Source organism: Pipistrellus hanaki, assembly GCF_964339955.1.
Source record: "Pipistrellus hanaki genome assembly, chromosome: 3".
NCBI lineage: Eukaryota > Metazoa > Chordata > Mammalia > Chiroptera > Vespertilionidae > Pipistrellus > Pipistrellus hanaki.
The window spans coordinates 91,066,148-91,085,759 of record NC_140505.1 but is presented as its reverse complement, the minus strand read 5'-3'; the positions used below and the strand labels follow the sequence as shown (position 1 = coordinate 91,085,759).

At 44.5% G+C, this 19,612-nt stretch overlaps 1 protein-coding gene across 8 annotated transcripts in view; it reads left to right on the top strand.

Annotated features, from left to right (window-relative positions):
* Positions 1–17,555, top strand: part of IL17RA (interleukin 17 receptor A) — a 41,781-nt gene extending 24,226 nt beyond the window's left edge. Inside the window, exons 6-14 of one of the 8 annotated variants that reach the window (XM_084879519.1) lie at positions 5,566–5,603; positions 5,682–5,759; positions 6,510–6,593; positions 6,918–6,993; positions 7,956–7,970; positions 8,182–8,283; positions 10,343–10,384; positions 10,464–10,514; positions 11,258–17,555. In XM_084879519.1, coding sequence (XP_084735645.1) covers positions 5,566–5,603; positions 5,682–5,759; positions 6,510–6,593; positions 6,918–6,993; positions 7,956–7,970; positions 8,182–8,283; positions 10,343–10,384; positions 10,464–10,514; positions 11,258–12,765 — 1,994 coding nt within the window. In that variant the 3' untranslated portion in view covers positions 12,766–17,555. Of the gene's footprint in view, positions 1–5,565; positions 5,614–5,681; positions 5,868–6,509; positions 6,594–6,917; positions 6,994–7,955; positions 7,971–8,181; positions 8,284–10,342; positions 10,385–10,463; positions 10,515–11,257 lie in introns of all 8 variants that reach the window. The other 7 variants (XM_084879513.1, XM_084879520.1, XM_084879514.1 and 4 more) reach the window with 7 other exon arrangements.
* Positions 17,556–19,612: the final 2,057 nt, after the last annotated feature.

The window sequence follows — 19,612 nt, the reverse complement described above, 5'->3', positions numbered from 1 at the left end:
GTCCTGCCTGCATTTATCTAACACCACCCAATATATGACACCATCTCTTTCCCCACTAATCCATCCTGCCTATGAATACTGCCAGATTTATCTATTAAAGCAGCATTCAATGTGCACTTTCTATTTTTCTGCCCTCCCCAGAATCTCAGCCACTACTTACAACACTTTTTATTGTTGAAAATCAACTATATCCAGAGCATCAGCCTCTCTGAGGACAGGATCTGAGCCTTATATTCATTTGTGTAGTCACTAGAACCTCACAAATTGGCTTGTGACCAGGAAATGCTTGTTAGAATGAGGATGACTTTCATCTGTGGAGCAATTCCGCATACACATACTCACTATCGACACACATACACATACTCACTATACACACACACACACACACACACACATACACATACTCACTATCCACATACCCTACTTTATTTTCTTTTTTCTTACTTATCACTCCCTGATTCATGGGATCGGGCCTAAACAGGCAGTTGGACATCCCTCTCACAAACCAGGACTGCTTGCTCCCAACTGCTCGCCTGCCTGCCTTCCTGATTGCCCCTAACCACTTCAGCCTGCCAGCCTGATCACCCCCTAACCACTCCCATGCCAGCCTAATTGATGGCTAACTGCTCCCCCTGCCAGCCTATTTGCCCTCAACTTCCCTCCTCTGCCAACCTGGTCACCCCTAACGGCCCTCCCCTGCAGGCTTGATCCCCCCAACTGCCCTCCCTTACAGGCCTGGTTCCTCCCAACTGCCCTCCCTTGTTTGCCTGATCACCACAACTGCCCTCCCTTGCAGGCCTGGTCCTTCCCAACTGCCCATCCTGCTGGCTATCTTGTGTTGGACATCTTGTGTCCACATGGGGGGGCAGGATCTTTGAACACATGGGGGCAGCTATCTTGATCTTGTGTGTTGGAGTGATGGTCAGTCTGCATATTACTCTTTTTTTTTGAAATATATTTTATTGATTTTACACAGAGAGAAATTGAGAGGTACAGAAAGTTAGAAACGTCGATGAAAGAGAAACATCTACCAGCTGCCTCCTGCACACCCCCCACTGGGGATGTGCCCGCAACCAAGATACATGCCCTTGACCGGAATCGAACCCAGGATCATTCAGTCCACAGGTCGACGCTCTATCCACTGAGCCTAACTGGTCCTGGCCATATTACTCTTTTATTAGATAGGATAGAGGCCTGGTACGTGTTTGGGGGCCAGCTGGTTTGCCCTGAAGGGTGTCCAAGATTAGAGTGGGGGTTCCCTTGGGGCATTGGGCTGCCTGGGCAAGGGGCCTGTGGTGGTTTGCAGGCCAGCCATGCCCCCTGACAACACAAGTGGAGGCCCTGGTATCTGGAATTTATTTACCTTCTACAATTGAAACTTGTAGCCTGGAGTGGAGCCAAACCTCCTGCTTGCTCCGTGGCTGTCGCCCTTTCTGTTTGGATTTGTTTACCTTCTATAATTGAAACTTTGTAGCCTTGAGTGGAGGCCTAGGCTGGCATGATCAGGTGGAAAGCTTGGCTTCTTCCATTGCCTGGGAAACCCAAGCATCCCTCCTGCTCTTTGTGGCAACAGCCATCTTGGAGTTAATTTGCATACTCACTCTGATTGGCTGGTGGGCGTGGTTGGTGGGCATAGCTTGGGGTGTAGTAGAGGTATGGTCAATTTGCATATTACTCTTTTATTAGATAAGATTTTTGACATTATTGTTTGTTTTTATTGGTCTCTTTTACTGGAATGTAATCTCTAGAGGACAGGGGCATTGTCTTATTTACCATTATATCTCCAGTTTTTGAAATGGTACCTGGCACATATTGAGAGCTCCATAAGTATTTGTTGAATGAGTGAATGTCCCCCAGTTTCCTCCCCGTCCTTAAAGTAGACTGACTCGGTCCCTATCACTCTGTGGCAATGGCAATTCATACCTGTCACATGTCTTCTTAAACCAAAGTAAAGCCTGGCTGACATGTCTCAGTGGTTGAGTGTTTACCTATGAACCAGGAGGTCATGGTTTGACTCCAGGTCAGGGCACATGCATGGGCTGTGGGCTTGATCCCCAATGTGGGTCTTATAGGAGGCAGCCAATCAGTGATTCTCATCATTGATGTGTTCATCTCTCTCTTCCTCTCTGAAATCAATAAAACTATATTTTAAAAATAAAACAAATAAAATAATAATGTTACAGTCAAGGAAATTGGTAGAGATCAAGAAGATATCTATGGAGAGAAACCAAGATGGCAGCCTAAACTGCTGCCTCACACAACAATTTCAAAACAACTAAAAGATAGCCGAAACCAGTTTGGCTCAGTGGTAGAGCGTCGGTCTGTGGACTGAAAGGTCCCAGGTTTGATTCCGGTCAAGGGCATGTACCTGGGTTGCAGGCACATCCCCAGTAGGGGGTGTGCAAGAGGCAGCTGGTCGATGTTTCTCTCTCATCGACGTTCTAGCTCTCTATCTCTCTCCCTTCCTCTCTGTAAAAAAATCAATAAAATATATATATTAAAAAAAAAAAAAAACAACCTAAAAGACAGAATGGACATCATCCAAATCCACAGGAAAGCTGGTGGAGTGAGAATTCTACAACTAGAAAGAAGGAGAGAGGCTCACGGATCGGATTGGGAGCCGCAAAGTGCTGAGATAGGGAGATGCTTGTGCGCAGAAGGGTGGCCGAAAGCCTGGCTGGCAGGAGGGGAAAGGAAGTCCCCGATTGCACTGAACCCTTTCCAACTGTACTGAACCCCAACCCCGGCCAAAACCCCATGGACCCAGGCTCATATGGGTGGAGTCCGGAGAAAGGCACCTGGAGACTCAGAGACTGGGAGACTGGGGGAGCCGGGAGCTGCAGCAGGCAGGGTCTACAATCACGCGCTAGTGAGTGCACACAGAGAGGTCTGACCAAGAAGGTTGCCGCAGCCTCTCCATAACGGAGAAGCTCCAGACTACAGAGACCCAAGCCAATTCTGGGCAAGCCTCTGGGGCACCCACGCTCTTGCACGGGGAATCTGAACAGTCAGGCAGAAACTCAGAGGAGCCGTGGAAGGCAGAGGTCAGGCGGAAACTCAGGTGAGCACACAAGGGCAGGACTGATGGTAAGCCAAGACTGTCAGCTCAGCCCTGAGACTCCACCCCATCCAAGCTGAGCACAGAGGCTTTTGCAGTTTTGCAAGTCTGATCCTATAAGACTGTCTCCAATACAGAAGGTATCCTGGAGTAGATACAGCTGATACTCACATCCAATGGGCCTGGAGGTCAATTTCTCCCAGTGATACCAACAACAATCAAGTCTTAACTACAATAAGGCTTTTCATGCAGTCCACAAGGGGAGCACCAAGAGTGTCTACTTCAGGTAACTGGGGAGACTGACCCACTGGGCCATATAGGACACCAAACATACAAAGCGATCCTACCAACTCTGGGAAGCAGCAAAAATACCAAGACAAGGAAATAGATCTCAAACAAAAGAGATGGAAGAGAACAAAAGATTGGATATAGTGTTCAAAACCATACTTATAAGGTTTTTCAAGAATTTCCTAGAAAAGGCTGATAAATTTAATGATATTATACAGAGATCCAACAGCAGACTAGAGGATCACATGAATCAAGTCAAAGATTTGGAATATAAAGGGGCAAAGGACACTTCTCTGGAGAAGCAAGAAGAAAAGAGAATCCAGAAAGTTGAAGATAGTATAAGGAGCCTCTGGAACAACTTCAGGCGTACCAACATCAGAATTATGGGGGTGCCAGAAGAAGAGAGAGTGCAAGATACTGAAAACCTATTTGAAGAAATAATGGCAGAAAACTTCCCCCACCTGGTGAAAAAAAAAAAAAAATAGACTTACAAGGACATGAAGCGCACAGAACCCCAAATAAGACGAATCCAAAGAGGACCACACCAAGACACATCATAATTAAAATGCCAAGGGCAAAAGACAAAGAGAGAATCTTACAAGCAGCAAGAGAAAAACTATAAGAGAGCACCCATTTGACTATCAGCTGATTTCTCAGCAGAAACTATGCAGGCCAGAAGGGAGTGGCAAGAAATATTCAAAGTGATGAATATTGAGAACTTACAACCAATATTACTGTATCCAGCAAAGTTATCATTCAGAATTGAAGGGCAGATAAAGAGCTTCATAGATAAGAAAAGGCTAAAGGAGTTCATTACTACCAAACCAGTATTATATGAAATGCTGAAAGGTATTCTTTAAGAAGAGGAAGAGGAAGAAAAAATATAAAAATTATGATCAATAAATACATATATATATATCAACAAGTGAATCTAAAAATCAAGTGAATTAAAAATCTGAGGAACAGAATAAACTGGTGAATATAATAGAATCAGGGGCAAAGAAAGGGAGTGGATTGATAATTATCAGGGGGAAAAGGGTGTGGGGGTGTGCTGGAAGAGACTGGATTAAAATCATATAACCTACGGATGAGGACAATGGCGGGGGGGGGGGGGGGGGCGGGGGGGAGAGGAGGTAAGGGCAGAGGGTGGGGCAGGAACCGGGTGGAAGGGAGCTATGGGGGGGAAAAGGAGAAACAATTGTAATAATCTGAGCAATAAAGATTTATTTTAGAAGAAGAAGAAGGAGGAGGAGGAGGAGGAGGGGGAGGAGGGGGAGGAGGAGGAGGAGGGAGAAGAAGAAGAAGAAGAAGAAGAAGAAGAAGGAGGAGGAGGAGGAGGAGGAGGAGGAGGAGGAGGAGGAGGAAGGAGGAGGAGGAAGAAGAAGAAGAAGAAGAAGAAGAAGAAGAAGAAGAAGAAGAAGAAGAAGAAGAAGAAGAAAGAAGAAGAAAGAAGAAGAAGAAGAAGAAGAAGAAGAAGAAGAAGAAGAAGAAGAAGAAGAAGAAGAAGAAGAAGAAGAAGAAGAAGAAGAGGAAGAAGAAGGAAGAAGAGGAAGAGGAAGAGGAAGAGGAAGAAAGAAGAGGAAGAAGAAGAAGAAGAAGAAGAAGAAGAAGAAGAAGAAGAAGAAGAAGAAGAAGAAGAAGAAGAAGAAGAAGAAGAAGAAGAAGAAGAAGAAGAAGAAGAAGAAGAAGAAAGAAGAAGAAAAGAAGATATCTGTGGAGCAGTGGTCCTTAAGGTAGTCCCAGAACCAACAATGTCATTGAATGCAAATTCTCAGGACCCATTCCAGACTTGCTGAATCAGAAACTACTGATGATTGCACACATGAAAATTTAAGAAACACTGCATGGAGGAACAAAGAACAAAGTTCTCCCCTCTTAAAAAGGCAGAGACAACTCTAGAGAATAAGCTACAGTGGGGAGAGATGGATCAGAAGTGGCCGAAGACTTTGGTTATCTAAAGCAAGCTTGGGTGAAATACATTTGAAACTAGACAGTTCCCTGATAGAGAAGGGATGAGAAAACCAGGTCAGTCTCAGTGCTCTGGGGCCTCTGACCAATGGCCACAATCCAGTCCTAGAGCTTGCTTTGAAGGGGCCATCCTTGTATAGGCTCCCCAGAAGGAAAAGAATGTTATTTTTGGTATCAGCATTCTGGAAGAACAGTAAACTTTATAAGGCAGAGACTTAATGGTTTCATTTTCTTTTTTTCTGGGTCTGCAGACTGTGAGGACCCCGAGATGAAGATGACCAGGCCCTGTGTGAGTTCAGGTAACTTTGGCTGGCATGCCAGGGGAGCTTTATTTGGGTACACATACATGCCCTCTTCTCACTTTCAGCCTATGTCTGTGCCCTGGGTAGGCAGCCTGTGGGATCCCAACATCTCCGTGGAGACCCTGGAAGCCTACCAGCTGCGGGTGAGCTTCACTCTGTGGGATGAATCTACCCATTACCAGATCCTACTGAACAGTTTCCCACGCACAGATCATCAGAGATGTTTCAAACAAATACAGGATATACCTGCGGTAACTTTGCCACTCTTAACCCCTCAAACATAGCTCAGAGCCACCTCTCCAAGCCTTAGCCTCTCCTTAATGGTCCTGACAAAACTGTATTGCCAGAAGTCTAGTGCTCAGTGCTATGCCCTTTGGTATGTAGTTGATACATACTAGTAGTTGATTCTATTCAGGTTTCCTTTTGCTCTAAATGTCTGTAGTTATTTGGTCTCTGCCCTGTTCACCATCCCATCCTTTTTGTCCTTCCCTCCCACATCTCTGTTATTCTCTATTTGTTCCACTTTGTTTATTCTACTTATTTCAAAAAGGATTTGAAGATTTTTAAAATACGGAAATGAAGACAAAATGGAAATAAAGATGAGGCAAATAAGATGGAGCCAGGGTGAGATGAGTACAGAAAATGTATGCAACACTGCTGGGGGTGAGCACAGATCTGTCTCCATGGTCCTTAGCAGCTGATGCAGAGGGAAATACTTGTCACCGGCTGTGTTCATAAGTTAACAACAGACCTGGAGCAGAAACCTGAAGGCGTTTCTCTTGTAGCCTTTGTGTGGCACACTGACAGTAGTGGGGAATGTTGTCATCAATTCCTGCAGCAATGTGGCCAGCTCTCATCTAGCTAGCCTCACCTATCCTTTCCCCTCTCTTTAGCCCACACGAGAGGACTTCCGCCAGCGATCGAATGTCACACTCAACCTACCAAACTTTAATTGGTGCTGCCACCACCAAGTGCAGGTGGGTGAGTGTGATATAACAGAGAGAGCATGCACAGGTGGGCAATCCTTCTATAGGGATGAAGGAGGGGAGAAGGGCAATTTGTGACTGGTGCTCTCTCTGAGGACCCAACGCCACTTCCATCTGGGACTCCCTGCCTGGATGGCCTTCTCTGCCAGCCTCACCTGGGCAGGGCTCCTCTTAATGATGGATGGGTGGCCACCTGACTGCCACACTGAGATACTAAGCAGTCAGCCAGGGTCCATTACTCTTCTGTCAGGAAAGCGTTGATGGGGGTCCTGTGTCTCCAGTCCCTGTCTTCCCTGCCCTTCTCTGGTCTCATAGATCCAGCCCTTCTTTAGCAGCTGTCTGAATGACTGCCGCAGACACTCCGTGAATGTTTCCTGTCCAAAAATTCCAGGTAGGAAGCAGATGACTATTTTGGAACACAATTGGGGTAAGAATAAATGAAGGTCAACAACTTGAGCTGAACCCTGACCTGATCCTAAGGGTGAGAGCAGAGTTTAATTTGGAGTTATTCAGGCCTGTGATGCAGGGCTTTAGAGAGACACTCCTGGGTTAGACTCCCGACTACCTTGTATTAGCTGTGTAGACTTGGGTAAAGTACTTAATCTTTCTAATCCTCAACTTTTGTGACTGAAAAAATGGGGATTGTTACTGTCATAGAGTTACAATTATATTCCATGTACAGAACAAAATCTTTGTAAGTTGTGAACCAAAGTACCAAGAAGTAGAAACTCCTGCCCCCAAGTTCATAGATGAAGAAACTGAGGCCGAGATATGTAACTTGTCCAAGATCATACACTGAGGAAGTGGCAGAGGCTGTTCAGAGGCCTAGCTTGTGGCTATAGTCAAAACTGAGCAGAAAGCAACAGGAATTGCCCTGGTTTCAACACAAACCTCAGCCTGCCAACTGAAGGGTGGGGCATTACTTAGTAGCCTAGAAACTCAGGTGTTTCATTTAGGTGGTTTCATCAAGTTAAACCTGTATCTAAAGTGGTTGAGCCCTAGCCAGTTTGGCTCAATGGATAGAGTCCTGTGACTAAAAGGTCCTGGGTTCAGTTCTGGTCAAGGGGATGTACTTTGGTTTCAGGCTTGATCTCTGGCCCTGGTCAGGGCTCATGTGGGAGGCCACCAATTGATATGTCTCTCTCACATCAATATTTCTCTCTGCCTCTCCACCTCGCTTCCATTCTCTCTAGAAACAATGGAAAAATATTCTTGGGTGAGGATAAATAAATAAATAACGTTGGTATAGGGTTGGTATAGGGCCACGGGCATTAGCATGTCCTTAGTGAATGTCAGTAATGGTTTTGTGATTACTGTTAAAAATTGAAATACTATTTTCCTTTGTTCTTATAGCAGACCCGATTGCAGGTAAGGCCACCGATCCTTCACATAGTATGCTGTGGGAGACCCAAGGGGACATTCCTCAGGGGCCACATGAGAAGTTTCTGACTGAGCCTGGTCCCGAGCCAGGCATACAAAGTTGCCCAGGGGTGGATGAGATCACCAGCATGTCATGGTGCAGGCTCAGGGTTGGCATACCAGGCCTCCCTGCCACATCATGCTGTTCTGCTTGTCACAGAATATATTTCCCTGTGGATGTATGGTTTCATCACGGGCATCTCCATCCTGATGGTGGGCTGCATCATCCTGCTGATCCTTCGCATGACCTGGAGGCTATCTGGTAAGGGGCAGACTCTGTGGTGCGGATCCTGGGGTTTTCCCTCTGTTCTCTTTCTGCTCATTTCCCCCTTCCCCACTCCAGTTTCTGTAATGCTTTGCTCACCCTTCAATCTCAAATTTGTACAAATGTCACCTCTGTGATCAATTAGAGCCTGCAGTAAGGCTGACCTGACTAGACTCAAATACCAGCTCCATTACTTACCATCTGGGAAAATTACTTAATTCTCTAAGCCTCAAGTTCCTCTTATATCCAAGTGGAAATTATGATACCCACATCATCAAACAATTATAAAAATTACATGAGATAATGCACATGGATTCTTACCATAGAATTTGGCACATATTTGCTTATTACATGTTAGCCACAATTATATTTATTGCCACTGAAATTAATATTAAAATCAACAGGTTGGGGCCATGGGCATGTAGCTCATTTGGTTTGAGCATCATTCTAATATGCCAAGGTTGTAGAATCAGTCCCTGATCAAGGTACATACAAGAATCAACCAGTAAATGCATAAATAAATGGAATAACAATTCAATCTCTCCTCCCCCACCCACCTTCCTCTCTCTAAAATCAATTTTTAAAAATCAACAGGTTGAAAGGAATTACAGTGGAATTTTCCTGTAAAAGACATGATCAGCCAGACAGGTGGAACAACCTGAGCGACCCCATCCTGGAGCAGTCTCCAGACTGTGCTCCTGAGGTCAGGGAGAGTAGCATGACAAGGGACAGCACATTATGATAGGGAAAGCTATGGGGAACCAGAGCACAGGGTTGCATACCCCAGTTCATTGATTTGCAGTTATAGGCAAGTTGCTTAATAAACCATAGAGTTGGTTGTCTTTTTTAGAAAATAGAGTCATAATGCCTCCCTCTCACATCTGTGGATAGGTTAAAAGATATAGCAGGGAAGGTGCTTTTTGGTGGGTATTAATAAATATTGGTTCCCCCTCCAGACTACAGTCCTCACTGGCCAGGTTCTAAAGAGAGAACATGGATTTTCAGGTTAGGGGATTCGGCCTTTCCCTGCCCCTCCATAACCCTGGACTCCTTCGTTGATCTGGGCTGCCATTTCCACACTTACAAGGCTCATCAGGATTATTTAATCATTATTAATTATCGTGTGGTGGAAAGAATATCAAACCATACATCAGAATACCTATGGAGAGAAGTCCTTCCTAAGATTGCTGGCAGTAAAATGAGTTAAATGTCTCTGCAAGTGTTTTATAAATATAGATATCCATCTTTATAGACTTCTTGTTTCATTACTCCTTTTGCACTTCTGACCTTTCCTGAAGTGCCACATGCTGGCTAAAGGATAGAAAAGATAGGAAAGAAACCTCATTATCTACTTGTCTTTTGACAGTTCTGGGAAGAGGCCCAAAGGGTGGGGATTAAAATGAAGGTTCTACAGTAAGGGTCTTCCTTGACCACCTATGGGTTCTCTTCTCCCGTCTGTATCACCTTGACTCCTGCACTAAGTTTCATTCATTGCATCTCTGAGGGGGGCAATTGTTCGTGTATGTTGGTTTCCTTTCCTCGCTTCAAAAATACTATGAGAAAATGTAAATGCACCTTTTGGAGGCTACTTTTGGAGAAATATATTGTAAGATTTATGCTTCCCGCAAAGACACCTCTGGGAAGGGCTTTTCCTCAAGTGAGGAGTCTCCTTGGGAGTGGCCAAATTGTGGGAAGAGTACAACCAGGACTGTAATGAGGTACCTCAGTCACCATTCTAGGGGTTCTGGCTGGGTCCGTTCCACAGAATACTTGTGACTTCAGCTGACTGAATATGTGTTGGACACGTAAACAATCTCATTTAATCACCCACCACAGACCCGTTTTATAGAGATTTTCCCATGTCTCACAGCTTGTCATGGCTGGCTGAGATTCACATCTGAGCAGCTCCACACAGCACAATTTCCCTGCCTCTGGCTGCCCTCCCTTATTAGTTGCTCTTTGTTAGGGGTGGGACAGCACTCTTCTGTCAGATGTCTCTGTGAGTTAGTCCCTAGTTTTTTTTAAAAAAAAAAAACTATGATGTTTTTTATTTCAGGATCTCATCATGAAAAACATGGCAATGACATCAGAGACACAGGTCAGTATTTCCTGGTGTGGGTATGCTGGGTTTAGCCTATGTTTATTTTTATTTTTTAATATATTTTTATTGATTTCAGAGAGAAAGGGAGAGGAAGAAAGAAATAGAAACATCAGTGATGAGAGAGAAGGTATGTGTTTATTTTTAAAGATGTGATGGAGGGTTCTTCTGAGATAATGGGTGGGTCACCTTCTGCAGTATAACTCCTGAGTCCCTTCAGAAGACCTCATCCCCAAAGAGGCCACCTTAAATGGCATAGCTGGGGCGAAAGTTTTTTTTTTTGTTTTTTTTTAAATCACTTGGACAAAGAAAAGAGGTAAGGTACTAATCATATTTTGTAGAAAAAAAAGGTCATCCCTGGCCTGGCTGTGGTGGCTCAGTGGATTGAGTGTTGGCCAATGGACCAAGAGGTGCTGGGTTCGATTCCTAGTCAGGGTTATGGTCTTGATCCCCAGTAAAGGATGTGCAGGAGGCAGCCAATCAGAGATTCTCATCATTGATGTTTCTATCTCTTTCTCCTTGTCCCTTCCTCTCTGAAAACAATAAAAATTTAATTTTTAAAAAAAGAGGCCATCCTTGTTCCATAGTCAGGCCTTTGTTTCTAATTTTTTTCTTTTTTATGAACTTACATAGGCTGAAGGCCAGTTAGAAATGTGAGAGATTCTTTTTTCCAGAAGGTACCAGACTGATTTTTTTCATGTAGCCAAAATAGGTAAAATAGCAATATCTGGCTTACTCCTAGACCTCGGTTGCACTTCTTAATCCAAAGAGCCAAGCTCTGCCTGGTCTGGGTCCCTCCCCTTAGCCTGTGGTGTAAGGTCAGCACAGACACAAACCTGAACCTGTGAGCTTGGCTTGTTTTGTTTCCCCCAGATGTCCTGCCCACCACTGGCCTGATGCCCCCTCCCCTCAAGCCCAGAAAGGTTTGGATTGTCTACTCCGCCGACCACCCTCTCTTTGTGGATGTGGTCCTAAAGTTCGCTCAGTTCCTGCTTACTGTTTGTGCCACTGAAGTGACCCTCGACCTGCTGGAGGAGCAGATCATCTCAGAGATGGGGGTCATGACCTGGGTGGGCCGGCAGAAGAAGGAGATGGTAGAGAGCAATTCCAAGATCATCATCCTGTGTTCCCGAGGTACCCAGGCCAAGTGGCAGGCCATACTTGGCTGGGAGGAGCCTGCTGTCCAGCTTCGATGTGACCACCAGAAGCTTGCTGGGGACCTTTTCACAGCAGCCATGAACATGATTCTGCCAGATTTCAAGAAGCCTGCCTGCTTTGGCACCTACATCATATGCTACTTTAGTGACATCAGCAGTGAGAATGATATCCCAGACCTCTTCAACATCACTTCTAGGTACCCACTCATGGACAGATTTGAGGAGGTTTACTTTCGGATTCAGGACCTGGAGATGTATGAACCTGGCCGGATGCACCGCGTTGGGGAGCTCACAGGGGAGAATTACCTGCAGAATCCCAGTGGCTGGCAGCTCAAGGAAGCTGTGGAGAGATTCAGAGAGTGGCAGGCTCAGTACCCTGATTGGTTTGAGCGTGAGAACCTCTGCTCAGCAGATGACCAGGATACCTCGTCCCTGAATGAAGAGGTGTCTGCAGAGTGGCTACTGCCACCTGGAAGAGGAATTGTAAAACAGGAGCCCCTGGTGCAGGAGCCTGCTGCTGAGGGCCACCTAGTGGTGGCATTGCTCATCACTGAGGAAGGCAGAGGAGTGGCCAGGCTACAACCTAAGCTTCAGCCCCAGGGTCAGCTGGTGGCCCAAACCCTTCATACCATGGTGCTCCCCCTGAAGGCTGTCCCTCCTACTCAAGATGTGGTACCTGCCCCTCCTGCTATTAGGAGCAGCACAGCCAGTCAGTTGGCCATTGTGGAAGGAGATGAGGCCTGCCCGCTGCTGGAACGCTGGGACCCTCAGCAGAACAGTGTCCTCTTCCGCCCCATGGAGTCAGAGGACCCACCTCTCTGTAGCACCCCGATGGCATCACCAGACCACCTCTCAGAGGATGAAAGGGGGCAGCTTGAAGGCTTGATACTCTCACTCTCCCAGGAAAGTCTGAGCTGCCAGACCTCTGAGGGGTGGGAGAGACCTGTGGTGGTCCTCAAAGACCCATACATACCTTATGGAGAGGGGCAGCGGGAGTCAGTGCAGTCTGACCAGGGCTACATCTCCAGGAGCTCCCCACAACCCCCTGATGGACTGGTGGAAATGGAGGAAGAGGAAACAAAGCAGAACCTGGGAAAGTCTGCCAAGCAACTCTCCCATGAGGCCCTGGAGAGCCTGAGAAGCCTCCAGCAACAGCTTTTATTCCAAGAGCTTCAGAATAACTCTGGCTGGGACAATATGGAACCAGAGAGGCCAGATACATAGTTCCTCCTAGACAAGAGCATTGAAAGAAAGGAGTATACATGTCTCTATATGTATTTACTAGAGGCCTGGTGCATAAAATTCATGCACTTGGTGGAGGTGTCATTCAGCCCATTCTACACCCTCTCCAATCTGGGATGCCTCTCACAATCCAGGACTGCTGGCTCCCAACAGCTCGCCTGCCTGCCTGATCACCCCCTAACCACTGCCCTGCCAAATCGATGCCTTACTGCTCTTATGCTGACCCCATCACCCCCAACTGCCCTCCCCTACAGGCCTGGTATCCCCCAACTGTCCTCTGAAGGCCTTATCATCCCCAATTGCCCTCATCTGTAGGCCTCGTCATCCCCAATTGTCCTCCCCTGCAGGCCTGGTTCCCTCCAACTGCCCTCCCCTGCAGGCCATCTTGTGGCAGCCATCTTGTGACTACATGGCTGTGGCCATCTTGTGCGAGGGCGTAATGGTCAATTTGCATATTGCCTCTTTATTATATAGGATATTCATATGTGAAATGATACCTTTAAAATATAGACATCTTGATTTTGATCTTCCTTAATTTTTCTTACTGGGACCCTAGAGCCCCCAAATCTCACACTAGTCACTGTAGTGCTGGAAATTCTGTCAATTGGACTGTGGTGTTTGCTGTCAGCCAAATGCCAAGAGCTTGAAGAATTTGTATAAAGCAAGCCAGGCCTTTTTTTTTGTATTATTTTGAACCATAGCTAGATAAAATCCTGCTTTGCCCAGAAGAGCCCCTCCAAGAACAGATGTCTCTCCCACCTCTCTGGCTCTGCTCCTAAATAGACTGTAGCAGAGGTGGCTCAAGGTGGACAAAAGCCAACCCTGTGACCAAAACATGAAGGGGAGCAGCTGTCTGTGACTTCTATCCAATGCAAACCTCTGAACTTTGGGTGGATTTCCATAAGTTTTTTCTGCCAGCTGTCTTGATCCTAGTTAGGGGAGTGAGAGGAGGGAGGTATAATTAGATGATGGGCAGTGTGGACATTGCTTGATATAGTGTTACTTATACTGATTTTATAAACCATTTTCTCTGCCTAGGAAGGCTCTCAGCCGTGTTTCAGTTTTGAGGGATATGTTCAGTCACTTAAACATTCATATAGTAATTTGAGCTGGGATTTCCGAATGCCAGGGTATGATGGCTTTCACTTATTTCCTGCTGATCTTTGAGTATTAAATAAGGCATAAGGGAAAAGAAGCTGTACTATGGGTGTTTTTTATTCTGTAACCTTTAGGCCCAGCAATTGGTGTTCTCCTTCCCAAAAAAGTCAGAGGGAGAGCCAGATCTGTTTTGCTCCAGGATCTTCAAGACAGTAGGGGCCCAAGTATACTTGAACTCAGAGTAAAATGCAGAGCTGGTGTTGCAGCCCTCGCCCTGGGCCTCAAGTAAGATGTGTTGGAGAGTGAGTGTCCTTAAAAGAAGGTCAACGACAGTTAACACAAACTTAGGCCCTTGGCTCTGCTGCTTGCCAACCAAATGACTTAAATCAAGATACCTTCCTTAAGCCTGCCAACTGATGATCACCATTGGCCCCAATTCAACAGCAACAGGACTCTCTAATTTGTAGTGTGGTGAAGAAAGAAACTTGATTCAGTGCAAAGCAGCTCAATTGTGATATAGGAGAGCTATAGGACAGTTCTGGGGCCAGGCCCTTCTCAGGCCAGATAGCTCTGCTCTGTGCTGGTCTGCTTTGTGCTGTACTGCTCTGCTTTGCTCCATTCTGCTTTTGCCTGCTCTCTGCTCCAGCAAGACATCTTTGGTGTTTAGTTCAGCAAAGGAGACTGAGTCTTGGTGGAGGGAAAGTACACTTTCAGAGCCAGAGGAGAGCTGGCTTATATAGTAGAAGTCCCCATCTCTGCCACCTGATTCATCTGTCCTCATTGAAATAAGGACTTCATATCCTCCCAGTTTGATTGGTCAGAATAGAGCCACTCTGGTTGGTCAGAGCTGTTAGCTACAATTGGATGTGGAAAAACCTCTGTGTTATTTGTTAAAATAGGATTCCAGGAGCTTTTATAAGGGTTGATTCACATGGCAGATACAGACAGGCAGTTCAATGCAGGCTTCTCCTTTATAGTTTGTATAAAAGGCCCCTGTGTAGAAATGACTGCTAGGCTATTTTTGTTTTTGTTTTAGCCCAGTTATCCATTAGGAAACATTATTTTATTTTTTTATTGTTTAAAGTATTACAAATAGTAGTACATATGTGTCCCTTTTTTCACCCCCATTGACCTTCCCCCAGTCTCTCTTACCCCCTCACTCCATTACCCCAGTGTCTTGCATCCATTGGTTATGCTTATATGCATACATATAAGTCCTTCAGATGATCTCTTGCCTTCCTCTCTGTTCCCCAGACTTCCTGTTGTAATTTAATGGTCTGTTCCATGCTTCTCTGCCTCTGAATCTATCTTTTTGTTCATCAGGTTATAATGTTCTTTATTATCCATAAATGAGTGAGATCATGTGGTGTTTTGTTTTGTTTTTTCACTGACTTATTTCACTGGCTTATTTCACTTAGCATAATGTTCTCCAATTCCATCCATGCTGCTGCAAATGGTAAGACTTCCTTCTTTTTGATAGCAGCCTAGTATTCCATTGTGTAGATGTACCATAGTTTTCTAATCCACTCATCTACTGATGGGCATTTAGGCTGTTTTCAAATCTTAGCTATTGTAAATTGTGCTGCTATGAACATATGGGTGCATATATCCTTTCTGATTGGGGTTTCTGTTTTCTTAGGATATATTCCTAGAAGTGATATTACTGGGTCAAATGGCAGTTCCATTTTTAAATTTTTGAGGAAATGCCATACTGTTTAGGAGACTTTCTTAGTGGGTGTTTTTTTTGTTGTTTTTGTTTGTTTGTTTGTTTTTTGGTCAGGTTTCATATTGTTTCTAAAATGGGTATAGCAGGAATTCTTACCTCCCAGAGTTCTTGTGAGGGAGTGGATGAAACATATCTGTGAAGCACTTAGGTGGTGTCCTACACCAGAAAACACTGAACACACCATAGCCTTACTAGGTTGGTCCAGGCATTTCCACCCTTCCCATACTGCTGCCTTTCTAAGGAGTCCAGGGGTATCTTTAGGTCTCTTTGCCTTGGAGCAAGGAAAAGAGCTCTAACCTGATTCTGAGCCAGATCAGTTTATGAACCCAGGGTACTGATTATCTTTCCTCTTGCTACTGCTTTTTTTTAAACTGTATGTTTACCTTTTCAGATTATAAAAGTAATATGTGACCCAATACTTGGCATATATTAAGAGCTCAGCAAATGTGTTGTCTGAGCAAATATGCTCATTTTGGGAAAACAGAAACAATATATATTATATTATAGAAGACTATAAAATAAAGGAACTGCCCCCAGCCCATAGGTATAGGCTCTGAAGTTGTACCCCATTGCTTTCTGCCAGATGGGACCTTTTTCCAATGTCTGTTTCCTATTCAGTGCTTCCAACATCACTCCTAAATGGCTTCTAGGTCCATCTCCTTTCTTTTGGCCTCTCCCGAGCTCTCCATGCCCTATTGCTGCTCCTAGATCTTGGTACTGGGTCAACACTCTCATCCTGTCAGTTTAGGTTGGTTAAGGTAAGTGTGGCACCCTACTGAGCAGGCTTGCCTGTTAGAGGAATATAGATGAGATGTTCATCCTCTCCCATGATTTGGAGGATACAAAGAAATATTACCCAGATACCTAGATTCATTTCCTAGAAGGAATGGCCCCTTAGGTTATTAACATTTTAATATAAATTAATTTACTGGATCCTTCCTTTCTGAATAGAGAGGAAGAAGATTTTAGTGTCCTGAGAGGACGAGAGAGCAGATAGGGGAAAAGGAGGCAAAATTGGCTGGCCCCCACTTTTGCCTGCACACTGACATGGTATCTTACCAGTTGTCTTGCTCAATGCCTCTTCCATGGCACTCACAAAGAATATGAAAACTAGCCCCTGCTTTTTAGCCAGAACTGCATAGCTTTAATGAAAGTTCAACCTGTTAACAGCTGAAGTCTAAAGGCTACTTGGGGTACAGATTTTGGAAGCAGACACACCTGGATTCAAATCTGAATCCCTTCCTGACTATGGTGTGGCATTCCAGCAAGCTTCTCTGGAAATGAAAACAAAGGTATTTGAGGTGGGTGTGAGAATGAAATAACACAATGTGCATCAAGGGCCTGATACAATCAAGCAAAGGATATAGTTCCATGCTCCTCATTAGGGGCTGAAGTGCAGGGTCTGGTTCAACACCTGAGGCAAGGCCATTCATATCTAGATCATGCTTACATTTATTCATTTTTTCCAAAATCCCTCATATATGCTCTCGCTGACCAAAATCAATGAGAGCTTGCATGCTTAACTATGAGAAATGTATAAATATTTATAACATACTTTGTCAAATTAATCAAGTTATTTTACATCTAGATTTAGGAAGGAATGAAGGTATGGCCTTATCTTGTGCTATAATTCTTTTCTGTGTAAATTTTGTCCCCTCATTATGATTATAAATGTCTTCAGGAAAAGAAACATTTTGCACATCACCTCATTTAATTCTTACCACATCCTTGTGAAGTAATGTTGCTCCTGTTTTATAAAGAATGAAAATGTTCCAGGAGGTCAGATGTGAACCCAAAGGCATAGCAATTGGAGGCAAAGAAAGCTTGTGACCAGGCTCTGTAACTTTGGAACAGCCAGAGCATTATAGGGCAACAATGTAGAGTGATTTGAATAGTGCTGGCTGTCTCTGTGCTAAAGAAAAACAACAATAAACTATAATTTTATTTTTGTTCAGACTCTATGTTCTGTCTAAGACTTCACAAAGTAATAACAAACAAAACAAAAACATGGCTTTGTTCTCATTCATACATAAGGATTCATGCTTCTGAAGGGACAAGAGTAATAGAGAAGGGCAAAGTATTTAAAAATTAGTTCTCAATCTTTTCCCCTTTGGTAAGTTATTTTTAGAAAGAAATGGGAAAGAAAGCTCTGGATAACTGGAGAAATCACTCACAGGCTGCATCTCTGTTAATTCTGCCTACAGAAAACCTGGGTAGATAGCAGGTCAAGGCCAAAGCCACACTGCCCCTGAGTAGCATGCCACTAGGAGGAAATAACCAAGGTTTACTCATAATGTTAACACAAATATATACAATGGTAACAAATGTCAGAGTGACATTTAAGAATTTAGTAAGGAAACATAGGAAAGATTCACACAGGAAGTTTGTCATAAGCCTCAGGTTTTTATTTTCAATACAGAAGCTGTTTTTATTTTTAAAAAGAGAAGGAGGGGGGCATGATAAATGCTAATGAGGTGCCACTTTCCCCTCTTCCAAGCTCTAGCACATGAAATCAGACTCAGTACCTGTTAAATTAGACCAGACTTTAGAGGATCTAGTCCAACCCCTTTTTAAAACAGATAAGCTCAGAGTGAGGACATGCTTACTTGCTTAAATGTTAGAAGCAGGCAGTGTGAATTCTGAACCTGGGTTCCTGGCTGTGAACTGCGCTTCCCCTCAACCTCAGGAGAAAGTGCACTCCTGTTTTTCTGACCATGGAGAACATCTCCAATTTGACTCCCACAATGCAGATGCCCCTAGAAGGCGAGAAAAATGAAGCTTTATGGGAAATTTCTCCTTGTGAATGGGGCAAGGGAAGTAAGTAAAAGCACTCAAGGAAAATATACCAGAAGGAAGGGAGGGACTGACTCTGAACACAAGGTGCTTACATCAAATATTTGGAAGAGGCTTGCTGGATGGTGGGGGTGGGTGGGTGTAGATATGTGGGGGCAGACAAATCTACCAGAATTGGCCCAATTGCTATCAGTTTTATTTTTTGAACTTTCTGTTTATTTTTTCTTTATTGATCAAGATATTACATATGTGTCCTTATCCCCCCATTTATCAGTTTCTTGATGTGCCTAGGGAAGTGGCAGCTCATGGGAATCTATCACAGCCTCACACCAGAAAATCAAAAGCACTCAGATTTTACAGTCATTCAGTGTTGAGAATACGATCCAAACAGTAAAAAGGGGGTGGGGTAGGGGACCAGCCAGGAGCTGGCACATGGCTCAGATGCAAAATCCTTTCACATTCACTGAGATTGGGTAGCTAGCAGGAAGCAACAAAGCTGGAGGGAGAATGTGAAAACAGAGGAAGCAACTATTGGGACCCACCTAGGGTCTGGGCCCCAGAACTCTGAGCACATGAAATTCAAAGGGAAAGAAGAGGAGTCAATACGGAAAGGAGAAAAGACAGGAGAAAAACAATTAGCTGCAAAATTCCACCAGTTTATGTTGGACCTGGTAGGGTTAGGGGGTTTGAAAGCATGATAGTGTATTGAGTATAAACATTTTTTTCTCCATTGTTCCCCACTGGGAGAATATCTGGTTAATTCATGAGCCCCTTGTGCCTCTGTCCACATGGGTGTCTTCTGTCAACAAGTCCCCAAGAAGTTGGGAAAAAGTGACCCCATGTAAAAAACTGAGGTCCAGAAAGCAAAAGTGACAGTCAAAATTACAACCATGATTTTTCTGATCCTTTGTCCAGGGTTTACTACACCACACAAAACTTCCCGAGCATAAGAAAGTGAAGGGGAAACAAAAATTCTTACAATTTCATCCCTCTATCCTATTGTGGGGTGGAAGAGAGTTATTTCCTAGCCTTGTTGCACACTTACCTCTCCTAAAAATATTTATCCTACCTCCAGATTCCAAGAGTGATGCCTACATTAATACTGTTAGTGGGAAACCCCTGTATGTCCCTTCTCATCAATTTTAACAAGAGGAATACCAGAGAGAAAGGCTGTGGTGGGTTTGCCTATCCTATTCCATGAAGCCTGAATTT